Source organism: Pelophylax lessonae (assembly GCF_965119305.1).
Source record: "Pelophylax lessonae genome assembly, chromosome: 3".
NCBI classification, from domain to species: Eukaryota; Metazoa; Chordata; class Amphibia; order Anura; family Ranidae; genus Pelophylax; species Pelophylax lessonae.
In genome coordinates, this window is record NC_138770.1 from 660,320,083 (window position 1) to 660,334,837 (window position 14,755).

General features: G+C 43.6%; 1 protein-coding gene across 1 annotated transcript in view; it reads left to right on the top strand.

The window, feature by feature from the left end:
- Positions 1-14,755, top strand: part of MCM8 (minichromosome maintenance 8 homologous recombination repair factor) — a 92,637-nt gene that overhangs the window by 40,293 nt on the left and 37,589 nt on the right. Inside the window, exons 7-12 of the mRNA XM_082251237.1 lie at positions 206-291; positions 2,357-2,508; positions 4,569-4,767; positions 8,337-8,367; positions 10,629-10,769; positions 10,912-11,053. Coding sequence (XP_082107363.1) covers positions 206-291; positions 2,357-2,508; positions 4,569-4,767; positions 8,337-8,367; positions 10,629-10,769; positions 10,912-11,053 — 751 coding nt within the window. The remainder of the gene's footprint in view (positions 1-205; positions 292-2,356; positions 2,509-4,568; positions 4,768-8,336; positions 8,368-10,628; positions 10,770-10,911; positions 11,054-14,755) is intronic.

Below are 14,755 nucleotides of genomic sequence, written 5' to 3' on the forward strand. Positions count from 1 at the left end.
ACACTGTATGTAATCTCTGTCTGGCAAAAAAAAGAATTATTAAAAAAAAAAAAAACAAAAAAAAAAGCTGACAGGTGTTCTAACCTCCCTATCAAAATCTGAAAAAAAGTTTTGTCTTTAGTAATACTTTAATAAGTCCTAAAAAGGATCAGATAAATATGTAGGTATAATAAAACTCCCTCTAATCAGTTAATTTGTGTTTCAGTGCCCTGTGCCAGAATGCCGGGGACGTTCATTCACACCAGACCGAGGTTCTCCGCTGACAGTGACCGTGGACTGGCAGACTATCAAGTAAGTAGAGCATGTGTTTAAAAACAAAGTTTGTCTGAAGGGAGGTATAAATAGGTATCCTTCTTTGTTCAACTTTCTTTTTTGCATTGTTATATATCTCTGTTCAGTATCAAAGCTGCTAAAGATCAAAGTGTTTGCAACACAAGCCCTAGAACAATACAGCGATTAGTCATCATCCGTATGTTTTACTGCTTGGGCTTTATAACAGAGCTTTGCTTATATTCAAGACGTATCTACTTTTGTGACTGAAGAAGCCGCTATAAATATCAGCCAATATTTCCATATGAAAGAATTGCTGATAATACAATTATGCAGAACCTGAGCAGGAGAGTTCATGGTTTGTCTCCGCTGCCTCAGATGAATCATCCAGGTGTTTGTTCTATTCACTGATGAAAATGCATCTCGGGATGCGTATATATTAGCACGGTGGCCTTGTAAATTTGTCATTTCGATTTTGTTGCTATAAAAGTTGCAAAATAAGATTGTACTTTCACTCACGGATGTGAAATATTGTGGTTTGAAAGAAAGTCCTATAAAAAATATTGTGCTTTTTAAAGAGCCATCTGCCCATGTCACTGCAGTCACGGAGTGGCACAATTTTTATACAACCGATCTTTTCAAATGAATTGTACCACACGCACACCACAACTGCTTGGTCCGCGGTTGTGGAACAGTTAGGGTTGCATTGATACCCTTTTTTTATTTATTGGCAAGTACGATTAGCATTACCTTTGGTCAAGTGCTCACCGATAGATTCTTTGCAGTGCGATTTGCCTCCATACAAAATGAATGGGAGCAAATCGCAGCAAACTGAATTGCATGCGATTTTAACAGGAATGCGGTGAGATTCCTGTCCGAATTGCATGCAGTTTACCCTTTGCTTCTGTGTGAACCCAGAATTCACATAGGAGTGGAGAAACCTCCCTGCATGACGGGTTCCACCAGCTCCGGCTCCCATCTGACTGTGGACATCTGCAGCTGCGGCGACTCCTGCCTCTCCCATAGTTATGTCCCCCCCCCCCAGCCTCAAACGGCTCTCTTCTCCAGCCCCCAGCAGTTCGAGCCATCCATTGGACCCCTTCCCCATCACCCCTCCCCGTCCCACTGTACCAGTTTGCTACGATCCCCGCTGTCAGAAAAGCCGCTTCACCAGTCTGGGGATTTGAAATCCCAGCGAATTTCTCTCCTCTCCTGATCGTACGGGCTAGATGGCTTCTGATTGGTCAGTGCCTTCCTTCCATGTGATGGTGTAGACCAATTAGAATCCCTGCAGTCCATACTGTCAGCACTAGAAGAAAATGGCTTGAACTGCTGCAAGCTGGGGGGAGAGAGCTGCTGGAGGCTGGGAGGAACAAAGCCATGGGAGGGGCTGATGTCCACAGTTGGATGGGAGCCAGAGCTTTTGGAACCTGTCATGCAGGGAGGTTTCCCGCACCGCTCCTGTGTGAACCTCACTATGAAAAGCCTGGGTTAACCCAGGAGCAGTGCGGGAAACCTCATGCCATTTGGACAGGAATCACACCGCATTCCTGTTCAAATCGCATGTAATTCTTTGCATGATTTGTGTGATTTGCACCCATTCGTTTTGTATGGACGCAAATTGCACCGTAAAGTATTGGTTTCAGTATCTGGAGCATTTTTAAGAGTACTAATGAAAATACTCGGTATCGGTGCATCTCCAGGTACAATATTCCTATTTAAAATTCCAGTTGGGCTGCAAAAACAAAATGCTAAAAATTCCAATTTTAGGAGGCAGTGGTATGGCCCCCGATTGCCTGGCAGCCTCTGCTCTAATGCCCTCTTAATAGTGTTTCCACCATGGATAGGTTTTCAGAGTGCCATGTAAACGATCCCTGAGAGAGGTCTTTTATCCTGATAGACCCGCATACTTTAGCGTGCGCACTGAGGAAACGTTGGACAGAATGTCTTTAGTGTGTATTTTAGGAATGGACTTTACCTATATATCACCTGTATGTATTTTCATATTCTTTATCCTCCATCTTTTTTTTAACATCATACTCCTCATTTGACAATATTTGCTGCATTAAGCTGTTTGCTTTTACAGAGTCCAGGAGATGATGTTGGATGATCAGAGAGAAGCTGGAAGAATTCCAAGAACAGTGGAATGTGAACTGATCCAGGATTTAGTGGATAGTTGTGTTCCTGGAGATATGGTGACCATCACAGGGGTGGTTAAAGTGTCTAATGTCAAAGATGGTAGGTTTCAACCTTTGGTAATCAAAGACAAGTACAGGCAGTCCCTGGGTTACAAACAAGATAGATTCTGTAGGTTTGTTTTTAAAAGAGATGTACAGCTAAAGCTCACTTGGCTGTATATCTCCTATGGATCACAGGAGTGTAGTTTGTTCTGCACTCCTGTGACCGTTTTCAGCAGAGAGCGCACGTCACAGAAGTTGGTCCAGGCTCCGCATCATCACGACCACGGAGCCCGGATTCGCCAGGTACCTGGACCGACACCCGGCTCAGCCTCTCAGCTGAGAGTCTGTGCCGCCGTTACCGCCCCCTCCACAGCCCAGCCTTCCAGTAAGCGAGAAGGGGGCAGAGCAGAGAGCTGCTGACTGACAGTCAGCAGCTCTCTGCTCACGGCGGTGTTCGATCGCTCGGTTCTCAGTGTAGAGGCGCCGGGGAAGAGATGCAGCGATCAGAGCGATGCTGCATCTACCTAGGTAAGTATGATTCTGGGAAAAATATTAAACCTATACATCTCTTTAGTTGAATTTGTATGTAAGTTAGAACAGGTACATTTTTTTTTTTTTTATAACTAACTCCAGACAATTTTTTTTTTTTTTTTGTTTCTGGGTTTTGGGATAGCATAGGGAAGGGTTAACACCCCTGTAATGCTTGTTTTGATGTCTGTACCTCTGTTCAGAAATTGTAACCTCACTTTATGTCCCTGTGACAATTGGATTTTGAAAATTTTTGGTTGTTTTAGAAACAAGGATTGGTGAGTAAAGCTTCAGGGGAGACAACCCATTGCTATGATTGCTGTGATGCTCAAACTGTGATTTTCATAAACTGACCTTCCTTCACTTTCAGCATCTGCAGGGAATCGCCAGCTGTAGAAAATGTTGTCCCAGACCAGGGGTCTTCAAACTATGGCCCTCCAGTTGTTCAGGAACTACAATTCCTATCATGCCTAGTCATGTCTGTGAATGTCCAGTTTTACAAGGCCTCATGGGATGTGTAGTTCCACAACAGCTGGAGGGCCATAGTTTGAGGATCCCTGTCCCAGGCAGAGTGCATTTGGTATCACTCCACCTGGGATGGCTTATGCGGTTCTGCTCCCTCTGCAGCTGCTTACTTCCTCTACCCTTAGCTTCATTCACAACGCTGATGCTCTAGGATAGCAAGTCGGCAACTTGCGATCTGGGCTTGCTGACTGGCCGTCACGGGCCACACCAGAGGGCTCCGTGGGCCACATGTGGCCTGCAGGCCACCAGTTGGGCACCCCTGCTATATAGGGCTATGCTCCTTTTATACAGTACTATGGGACCATAGAAAACGAACAAGGCCACCCTCTAACAGGAAGTCCAATCACAGCAGGGAAAAAAAAAGGAATTGCTGGCACAGAGATGCACCAGTGCATCCCCATGCTGGTATAACATGGCCTTGCACAGGGCACGGATGTAATCTACCCGTGTGAATGAGACCTTTGGAATATATACAGTACTTTAAATTTTTTTGAATTGTGTGATTCAAAAAAAAAAAAAAAGAGTTTAGTATCATTTTAAAGGAGAGTTTCAGCCTCCTATTACCTAAAACAATATGAAAGTGTTAGATTAATTTGTTTAATGCATATGATGATAAATGACTACAGTTACACGGCAGACTATGAATAATCTTACCAGGAACCCATTTGTATTATCAGCAGTCTTGAAACTGTTTTTGGACGGTGCTTTTAAGATCTGCCCAATGTGACTTTTTCTGTCTGGCAGCATGGGATGTTCTTCTAAAGCTATAAAAGTCACTACTGTTGGTTTGGTCTGTGAGAGTTCACTAACCAGTAACAACCAGTAAAAAGCTATAGATATTAGAAAGAAAAAGGTCTGATCCCTGAACATACTCCCATGTATAGTAATGGCATGGAAACCAAAAATTGCAGAAACTGGTTTATTTAGATTGTTGCATTCAAGAAGCTGTTGGGGTGTGAGGAAGTTAGACAAGTCTGGACAATCTTGGGGTAGAAAACCTCTTTAAGGTAAGCCATTCACTGAATAATTTTAAAATCAAATTTTTATTATTTCCTTTTTGTGTAGGAGGGTTTAAAAATAAAAACAATAAATGCATGTTCCTGTTGTACATCGAGGCAAATTCAGTCAGTAACAGCAAAGGTCAAAAAGCTAAAGACACCGAGGAGAGCACCAGGCATGGGGCAGCTATGGATTTTTCTCTGAAAGACCTGTACGCTATTCAAGAGATCCAGGCACAGGAGAGTCTCTTCAAATTAATAGTCAAGTAAGTATACACTGCATATTGCTGCCATTATGGCTCCTTGTGAGTTGGCATTAATGATTTATGTGTCCATTAACTCAGTCGCTAGGCATTTATTTTGCTAAGCAGAATATTGTCTCCAAAGTCTGGTGGCATTAAGTTCCTTGCGTTTCTTTTTTAACAATTGCCTTTTTACCATCCTGTCATTGATGAAACTTTCATAATGACTCAGCAGGCTGTTATATATTTAAAATACAATTGAAAACAGAATGTAGAAAACAGTACCGTAATTTTTTTTTTCCTGTGGGGGGGGTTCAGTCTTGGATATCCAGAAAAAAAAAATTAGCGAACTTGCCACGCTGTGACAAATTGTGGGTGTTGCAAATTGTGCTAACAGGCGCTTAGAACTTGACTCCACTTACTTCTTACATAGTAACATATGCCACAGCCTTTGTACCCAAAATGATGCTTTATTTACCTGTGCTATACAAGTAAGAGACTAGCAGACGTGTACAAAACTCCGCACATGGATACTGCAGATGTCCTCCTAATGGTGATCAATCTCACATACTCTATCCTAACCAAGTGGGAGGTAGCCAGCCATGCTCTGGGCCTTCCTCTCAAACCTGGCATCCACATGGTCCTCTGGCTTAGCAGTCCATCCCTTAATGGCCAGTCCTGTAGGCTGGATGGAGGTGGATGAGCAGGCCCCACTGTCCCTATAGCACAGTGACATACCTCCCAACTTTTGAACTTCAGAATGAGAGACATTTGAAGGAGGGAGTGAGCTGCAGCACGCATAGCGCTGCAAAATGTGGGTGTGGTTAAACTGTTACTAGTGGTGAGAGGCTTAAGGGCAAGGGGTGCGCTATTTACAGAGTGCAGGGTTGAGGAGTATGCTGAGTACAGAGTGCAGGGTTGAGGAGCGCGCGGAGTACAGAGTGCAGGGTTGAGGAGCGCGCTGAGTACAGAGTGCAGGGTTGAGGAGCGCGCTGAGTACAGAGTGCAGGGTTGAGGAGCGCGCTGAGTACAGAGTGCAGGGTTGAGGAGCGCGCTGAGTACAGAGTGCAGGGTTGAGGAGCGCGCTGAGTACAGAGTGCAGGGTTGAGGAGAGCGCTGAGTACAGAGTGCAGGGTTGAGGAGCGCGCTGAGTACAGAGTGCAGGGTTGAGGAGCGCGCTGAGTACAGAGTGCAGGGTTGAGGAGCGCGCTGAGTACAGAGTGCAGGGTTGAGGAGCGCGCTGAGTACAGAGTGCAGGGTTGAGGAGAGCGCTGAGTACAGAGTGCAGGGTTGAGGAGCGCGCTGAGTACAGAGTGCATGGTTCAGGAGCGCGCTGAGTACAGAGTGCAGGGCTGAGGAGCGCGCTGAGTACAGAGTGCAGGGCTGAGGAGCGCGCTGAGTACAGAGTGCAGGGCTGAGGAGCGCGCTGAGTACAGAGTGCAGGGCTGAGGAGCGCGCTGAGTACAGAGTGCAGGGCTGAGGAGCGCGCTGAGTACAGAGTGCAGGGCTGAGGAGCGCGCTGAGTACAGAGTGCAGGGCTGAGGAGCGCGCTGAGTACAGAGTGCAGGGCTGAGGAGCGCGCTGAGTACAGAGTGCAGGGCTGAGGAGCGCGCTGAGCACAGAGTGCAGGGCTGAGGAGCGCGCTGAGCACAGAGTGCAGGGCTGAGGAGCGCGCTGAGCACAGAGTGCAGGGCTGAGGAGCGCGCTGAGCACAGAGTGCAGGGCTGAGGAGCGCGCTGAGCACAGAGTGCAGGGTTGAGGAGCGCGCTGAGCACAGAGTGCAGGGTTGAGAGGTGCATTAAGCACTGAGTGCAGGGTTAAGGGGTGCGGCTCTATGTATGGCTGGCATTGGCATGGCAGAGCAGTCAGTGCCCCCCCCCCAATGCCCCCAGGTGAGTGGTGCCCTCCCCAATCCCCAGACATCGTTTGCCTACCTTTCAGCCCCTCGCCACCAGTGATCAGACGGGACGAGACTACAAATCTGTAACCTGTGTGGTAAGCTCTTCAGGTAGTTAGTCTGTCCGTTTGAAGAACCAGCCTTTGTAGGTATCAGGGTCGGGGGTGGCAGGGAGCCAGGGCGGATCCTGGATTATTCAAGTCTTTGAGTCCGGAGCCCACCAGGCTGATCTGCGGGCAGGAGAGACAAAGCATGATGGAAATCAGGGACACCAGCCTGCTGAAAGAACTAGGAGGATTGGCTGCTCCCACTCCTGAGTCCTCCTAGCTCCCCCAGCCGGTCCTGCTGCAATTTGTAAAAGGTGCCAAGACGTCACTGTGCTTACCCCCCCGAGCGAGCCCAGCCAGGCTTTGGAATGGCGCATGCGGCATTTTGAGTCCGACCCGCAGACATTTGACACCTGCAGACCTGCCGCCCGGGCCAGGTGGAACCCACTCCCCCCGCCCAAGCCGAGCAGAACCCCCCCTGTGCAAAAACTATATATCCCACAATTCCTGGGTCTCTCAGTTTTTCACTGGTCCAGTTGAGAGCTTCATAGTAATTAGATCTGTCTCGGACACAAACAGACCGAGCATTTACAGACCCATAGAGAAAGCTCAGTGGTTCAGCTGGAAGATGGGTTGTTTTTTTTTTTTTTTTCTTTTTTTGTTAAATTGCATTAGCACTCTCATATTTGTGATGTGACACAGGGTAAGTGGCAATGTATGCATTGGACGTCGTGTGGTTAGGAACAGGAAGTGGTCCTGTCCCTCTATTTGTATAGGGACAAGCTAGGTGAATAAATACATGGACATAGAGGAATTGATCAGCCATGACACAGCAAACTGCAGCCTTATCATGTGGGACCATCATTACAAGATACAGCAAACAAACAAAATAGGGAATAGAACTACACAAATACCGAGTTAAAACAACAAAACATTTGAAAGTGTACGTCTTTAATATTTAATTGGTGGTAGCTCTGCATGTGACTGTTCCCTTGTAAAATGCAAGTTTAATGTTCTTTTTAAAGAATTGGCGTGTATGCACACAGACAGTTGGCAGCATTTTTAATGCCTCATGTAATTTTCCTGGCACTTTCCAGTGCATGGGGAGTTGCATGCATACAAGTGAATGGCTGACCGCAGCTGTACTCTTGTAAATGCTATTGCTTCTTTGCATTGGGGGTTTACTCCCGCCCATACGCGTTCAACCTATTTCCCGCACATTCCCCTCTTCTCTGTGCAGTACTTCTGGGACGGACCAGAATAATTCACTGTGCAGATGATGACCAATCAAAATCGATCTGTTCCATCCCAGAAGCACGCTGCACACAGAAGAGGGAGAAGAGAGGAAATTTCAAAAAGGACCAAAAGGTGAACTAACACTTTAAAGCGGAACTAAACCCTCCTATTGTTTTCAGCCAAGGAAGCCGCCATTTTGGCCTCCATTTTTATCTTCTCCTGCCATGATGCTGCACATGTGATCAGTATGATATCAGCCATTGGATGGTTTGACCGTTTGAGAGCACAGCCAATGTGACCGTTACATTCTGTTAAATCTATGGGTTTAGTTCCACTTTAACATATGATTGATAAACAATTTCCAGTTAGAAGTCTGAATTATTAATATTATTACTTTTGTGCTTTGTTTTTAGCTCTCTGTGCCCCATGATATATGGACATGAGGTGAGCTGCAATATTTACATTACCATTATAAACTCGGAACGCAATGTACTGTATGTTTTGTCTCTAAAGGGTTGCCTAAAATTCTAGTGTGATCAAAAGAATAAATTTATGCTCATTATTAAATTTGTGTTGTGGCTAACCTCTCTATTGTCAGATTCAGTCAAGGCCAAATTATTTTCTCCAGAGGAATTGGCAGCCTGAATATTAATTGTTTTATTATAGCTATGTTAGCTATGTACAGTGCCTTGAAAAAGTATTCATATTCCTTGAAATGTTCCACATTTTGTCATGTTACAACCAAAAACGTAAATGTATTATATTGAGATTGTATGTGATAGACCGACACAAAGTGACACATAATTGTGAAGTGGAAGGAAAATGATAAATGGTTTTTTTAAAATGTTTTTCAAATAAATATGTGAAAAGTGTGGCGTGCATTTGTATTCACCCCCCTGAGTCAATACTTTGTAGAACCCGCTTTCTCTGCAATCACAGCTGCAAGTCTTTTTGGGGATGTCTCTACCAGCTTTGCACATCTAGAGAGGGACATTTTGCCCATTCTTCTTTGCAAAATAGCTCAAGCTCTGTCAGATTGGATGGAGAGCATCTGTGAACAGCAATTTTCAAGTCTTGCCACAGATTCTCAATTTAATTTAGGTCTGGACTTTGACTGGGCCATTCTAACACATGAATATGCTTTGATTTAAATCAGGGATATGCAAACTGTGACCCTCCAGATGTTGCCGAACTACAAGTCCCATTGGGCATAGCAAGACTCTTGACAGTCACAAGCATGACACCCAGAGCCAGAGGCATGATGGGACTTGTAGTTTTGCAACAGCTGGAGGGCCACAGTTTTCATATCCCCGATCTAAACCATTCCATTGTAGCTCTGGCTGTATGTTTAGGGTCGATTGAACCTCTGCCCCAGTTTCAAGTCTTTTGCAGACTCTAACAGGTTTTCTTCTAAGATTGTCCTGTATTTGGCTCCATCCATCTTCCCATCAACTCTGACCAGCTTCCCTGTCCCTACTGAAGAAAAGCATCCCCACAACATGATGCTGCCACCACCATGTTTCATGGTGGGGATGGTGTGTTCAGGGTGATGTGCAGTGTTAGTTTTCCATCACACATAGCGTTTTGCTTTTAGGCCAAAAAGTAAAATTTTGGTCTCATCTGACCAGAGCACCTTCTTCCACAGGTTTGCTGTGTCCCCCACATGGCTTCTCACAAACTGCAAATGAGACTTCTTATGGCTTTCTTTCAACAATGGCTTTCTTCTTGTCACTCTTCTATAAAGGGCAGATTTGTGGAGTGCACGACTAATAGTTGTCTCTGCGTGCCATTTGCTTGAATTGCCTTTCCGCAGGGTAAAGTGAACCTGATTTAAAGCCTAATTGTTGACGACACTGAGAGGGATCCACGCTCCCCTCTGCCACTATTGCTTATTAGTTGGTTGTGTACCTGAGGCTGGCTATAAGAAGGAATTTGAATAGGACCCATCAAAGATTTAAGACTGAGCTCCAGGTTTAATTTAACTTTAACTTTAAAGAGGTTATTTGGACCAAGCTGTGTAACAAATAAAATAAAAATTCCAGTATATATACCATAGTTTTAGACACTATAACCTTTGTGCAGATCAATCAATATACGCTTATTGGGATTTTTCTGTTACCAAAAATGTGCACCAGAATACATATTGGCCTAAATTGATTAAGAAATTTTATTTTTTTTTATTTTTATTGGATATGTTTTATAGCAGAAAGTAAAAAATATTTATTCTTTTTTTTTTTTTTTTTTTCAAAATTGTAAGTCATTTTTTTGTTTAATGCATAAAAAAATGAAAAAAAAAAAAAAATAATAGTAATCAGTGGTGATCAAATACCACTCAAAGCTCATTTGTGGGGAAAAGACATACGTTTTATTTGTGTACAGCATTGCATGACCATGCAATTGTCCGTTAAAATAACGCAGTGCCATATCGCAAAAAATGGCCTGCTCATTAAGGGGGGTAAATCTTCTGGAGGATAAGTGGTTAAGGGATTTCTACTATTGTAATGTGTATAGAAATACAACCATCACCCGATTAAATAAAATATAAAGGGGTTTGTCACTTTATTATTCATAGAAGAAGCCCCCTCTAAGCTGGGAGTAAGTTTCCAAAGCTTGGTACGTCTCACACTGTGTGTGCTAACATGTTTGGTAATATACACTATAATTACAGTATATGGTGAAAGCTTTTTTTTTCTTTTGCTTTACAGGTGGTTAAAGCCGGGTTATCACTTGCTCTGTTTGGAGGCTGTCAAAAATATGTGGATGATAAAAACCGAATTCCCATTCGAGGAGATCCTCACATGCTTGTGGTTGGAGATCCTGGACTGGGAAAAAGTCAGATGTTACAGGTATGAATAACTTGTAATAATGCATTGTTTTATTGAAAAGGCTTTGTAGAAAAATACTAGGGAATGCTTGTTTTGTTACACAATTACTCTAAATGAATTTCCAAATAAAGAGCTTTATGATATATACATTATGATATTGCAGGCAGTTTGTAATGTGGCCCCCCGTGGCATCTATGTTTGTGGAAACACGACTACAACTTCTGGATTGACAGTAACACTATCCAGGGACAGCGCAACAGGAGATTTTGCCTTGGAAGCTGGAGCTCTTGTTTTGGGAGACCAAGGTATGAGAAGTGTTTATTTCCCTTTACAACTTGTATGTTGTAACACAGACATTGCTTCCAGAATTCAAAACTTGTCAAAAGCTCCTTGCACAAGGAGTGATAGGGAAAATTGAGGAATAGTACCATAATAACATTTGTATTCTTTTATTTCTTTATTGGCTTGTAAGCACAGAAGAGAATTAGTTATGATTTAACCTTGGAGTTATACAGCCGCTTACAGAAGGATTGGACACTAGAGAACATATTAGCTGTCGGCCAGCCCAGAATAACCATTCCTACTACCAGTTTTGCTAGCCCATTTTTTGTCTTGTAATTATGTATTTTTTCAGGGTTTGCCCCTTTTCTGAAGACTCGGTGAGCTGGCCAGTAGGGTGGAGCACCAGCAGCTACATTATTTGCATAAGACGCTGTTTTATGTCGTATAAAGGGTTAACGCTTTGGGGCTAAGCAATGGTGTCACCCACGGAGTGGAATGCCACATGTGCATTTTTTTCCTGTTCTACAGCGTCTACAGCCTCTCCCTACTGCTGCTCCTGCTTGCAAAAAGCCACATTAAACTTCAGTGTAGGATCAGTTCCTGCTGCCTGTCTACATAGACTTTGGTCAGCTCCAGGGCAGCTTTTAACGCACCTACTGACAGTGCTGACATCTGCATGCAGGAGTCATGTTGCCCTCTGCTCTTAGAGTCTGTTGCATCCTCGGAGTCCTCTGTAGCTCCATCAGGTGTGGCTGGGGTTGGGTAATATCCCCTTTAGGTTAAATTATAAGTTCAACTTTTGAAAAAAATAATAAATGCACACATTTTATTGCAGGTGAAAAAAATGTGCATTTATTATTTTTTGTTTTGGAAGCTTGTAAAGCATTGCACCAACTGTCAGCAGATCCCTGATGCCATGCAGGTTTCCTGCAGATTTGGCAGTGTCAGCTTGCTCTTACCTCGTACGAGGAAGCTGATGCATTCTGACAGGAAGGCTCAATAATCTACCACAGTGCTCACAGCACCGTGGTAGTTTATTGAAAACTACAAGTTGGCAGCTGCAAAGGCTGCTGGACTTGTCGTTCTCCATTCACAGAGCACTGTCGAGTAGATGGAGCCCCACTCGGCCGTGTCTTTTTTGAATTGTGGCAGCAGACACTTGGAGAATATCCTCAGTCTGCTGTCCTAGCAGGGATCGGGGGGGGGGGAGGGTGGCCGTTGCAATCATAACATGTTACACCCTGAATATGGATGTAACATGTTATGAAAGGAGAAATTATCCTTTAAGGCCTTTACCATGGTCATCTAAGACTTTATGGCCCAAATCAGAGTTATTTGCTTATTTTTTCTCAGTCACATCCTGATAGGTTATTATCTCCCCCAAGTGTTTATTTGCCTTATACAGTCAGGTCCATAAATATTGGGACATCAACACAATTCTAATCTTTTTGGCTTTATACACCACCGCAATGGATTTGAAATGAAACAAACAAGATGTGCTTTAACTGCAGACTTTCAGCTTTAATTTGAGGGTATTTACATCCAAATCAGGTGAAAGGTGTAGGAATTACAACAGTTTGTATATGTGCCTCCCACTTTAAGGGACCAAAAGTAATGGAACAGATTATCAATCATAAATCAAACTTTCACTTTTTAATACTTGGTTGCAAATCCTTTGCAGTCAATTACAGCCTGAAGTCTGGAACGCATAGACATCACCAGACGCTGGGTTTCATCCCTGGCGATACTCTGCCAGGCCTCTCCTGTAACTGTCTTCAGTTCCTGCTTGTTCTTGGGGCATTTTCCCTTCAGTTTTGTCTTCAGCAAGTGAAATGCATGCTCAATCGGATTCAGGTCAGGTGATTGACTTGGCCATTGCATAACATTCCACTTCTTTCCCTGAAAAAACTCTTTGGTTGCTTTCGCAGTATGCTTCGGATCATTGTTCATCTGCACTGTGAAGTGCTGTTCAATAAGTTCTGAAGCATTTGGCTGAATATGAGCAGATAATATTGCCCGAAACACTTCAGAATTCATCCTGCTTCTTTTGTCAGCAGTCACATCATCAATAAATACAAGAGAACCAGTTCCATTGGCAGCCATACATGCCCACGCCATGACACTACCACCACCATGCTTCACTGATGAGGTGGTATGCTTTGGATCATGAGCAGTTCCTTTCCTTCTCCATACTGTTCTCTTCCCATCACTCTGGTACAAGTTGTTCTTGGTCTCATCTGTCCATAGGATGTTGTTCCAGAACTGTGAAGGCTTTTTAGATGTTGTTTGGCAAACTCTAATCTGGCCTTCCTGTTTTTGAGGCTCACCAATGGTTTACATCTTGTGGTGAACCCTCTGTATTCACTCTGGTGAAGTCCTCTCTTGATTGTTGACTTTGACACACATACACCTACCTCCTGGAGAGTGATCTTGATCTGGCCAACTGTTGTGATGTCTTTTTTTCACCAGGGAAAGAATTCTTCGGTCATCCACCACAGTTGTTTTCTGTGGTCTTCCGGGTCTTTTGGTGTTTCTAAACTCACCGGTGCGTTCTTTCTTTTTAAGGATGTTCCAAACAGTTGATTTGGCCACACCTAATGTTTTTGCTATCTCTCTGATGGGTTTGTTTTGTTTTTTCAACCTAATGATGGCTTGCTTCACTGATAGTGACAGCTCTTTGGATCTCATATTGAGTTGACAGCAACAGATTCCAAATAGCACACTTGAAATTAACTCTGGACCTTTTATCTGCTCCTTGTAAATGGGATAATGAGGGAATAACACACACCTAGCCATAGAACAGCTGAGCAGCCAATTGTCCCATTACTTTTCGTCCCTTAAAAAGTGGGAGGCACATATACAAACTGTTGTAATTCCTACACCTTTCACCTGATTTGGATGTAAATACCCTCAAATTAAAGCTGAAAGTCTGCAGTTAAAGCACATCTTGTTTGTTTAATTTCAAATCCATTGTGGTGGTGTATAGAGCCAAAAAGATTAGAATTGTGTCCATGTCTCAATATTTATGGACCTGACTGTATGTCTTAAAACGACACCTACAGTATTATATCAGTGAAGGATGCAACTCTCTTCAAGGACCCAACCAATAAGTGGTTGGAAACCCTTTCTAAAGCTGTTTTCTCTGGCAGTTGCTGCTTTTCACTTGATCCTGGCTTTGACTTTACAAATAAACAACAGTTTTGTACTGCCACTTTTAATCAAATCAACATATTATCCAAATATCTGTGCCAAAAAACAATTTAAATGGCCCCAAATACATTAATGCCAAAATAATAAAAATTATAAAGTCCATCGTAAGATGAAACTATATCTTCAAACCAATGTTGTGCGCCAGTCACCATAAAGACACGCAGCTGCTTCCCGAATTCTCAGTCCTCAAATGTAAGGAGGTCTGACAGCGCTTTAGGGACAAATCACAAATGAATGGATAGATGGTAACCACACTCAATCCCTCATTGTGAAAAATAGTTTGGCCCTCTGTTTCCAAAGACACTGCTCAGATCCCCACTGGATGTAACTCACACAAATGGCAGCCAGTATCATACATACCAAGGGAGAAGCTAAACTGTGGAACCTTTGTTAAAGCAGCATTTGGCCTGCATGACCATCGAGGGACAAAATCTTTTTGGAATATCAAGGACAATCCTCCTTATGACCATAAGATCATGGAGTGGTAGCAATGGCACCAATCTTCCTTATTAGAA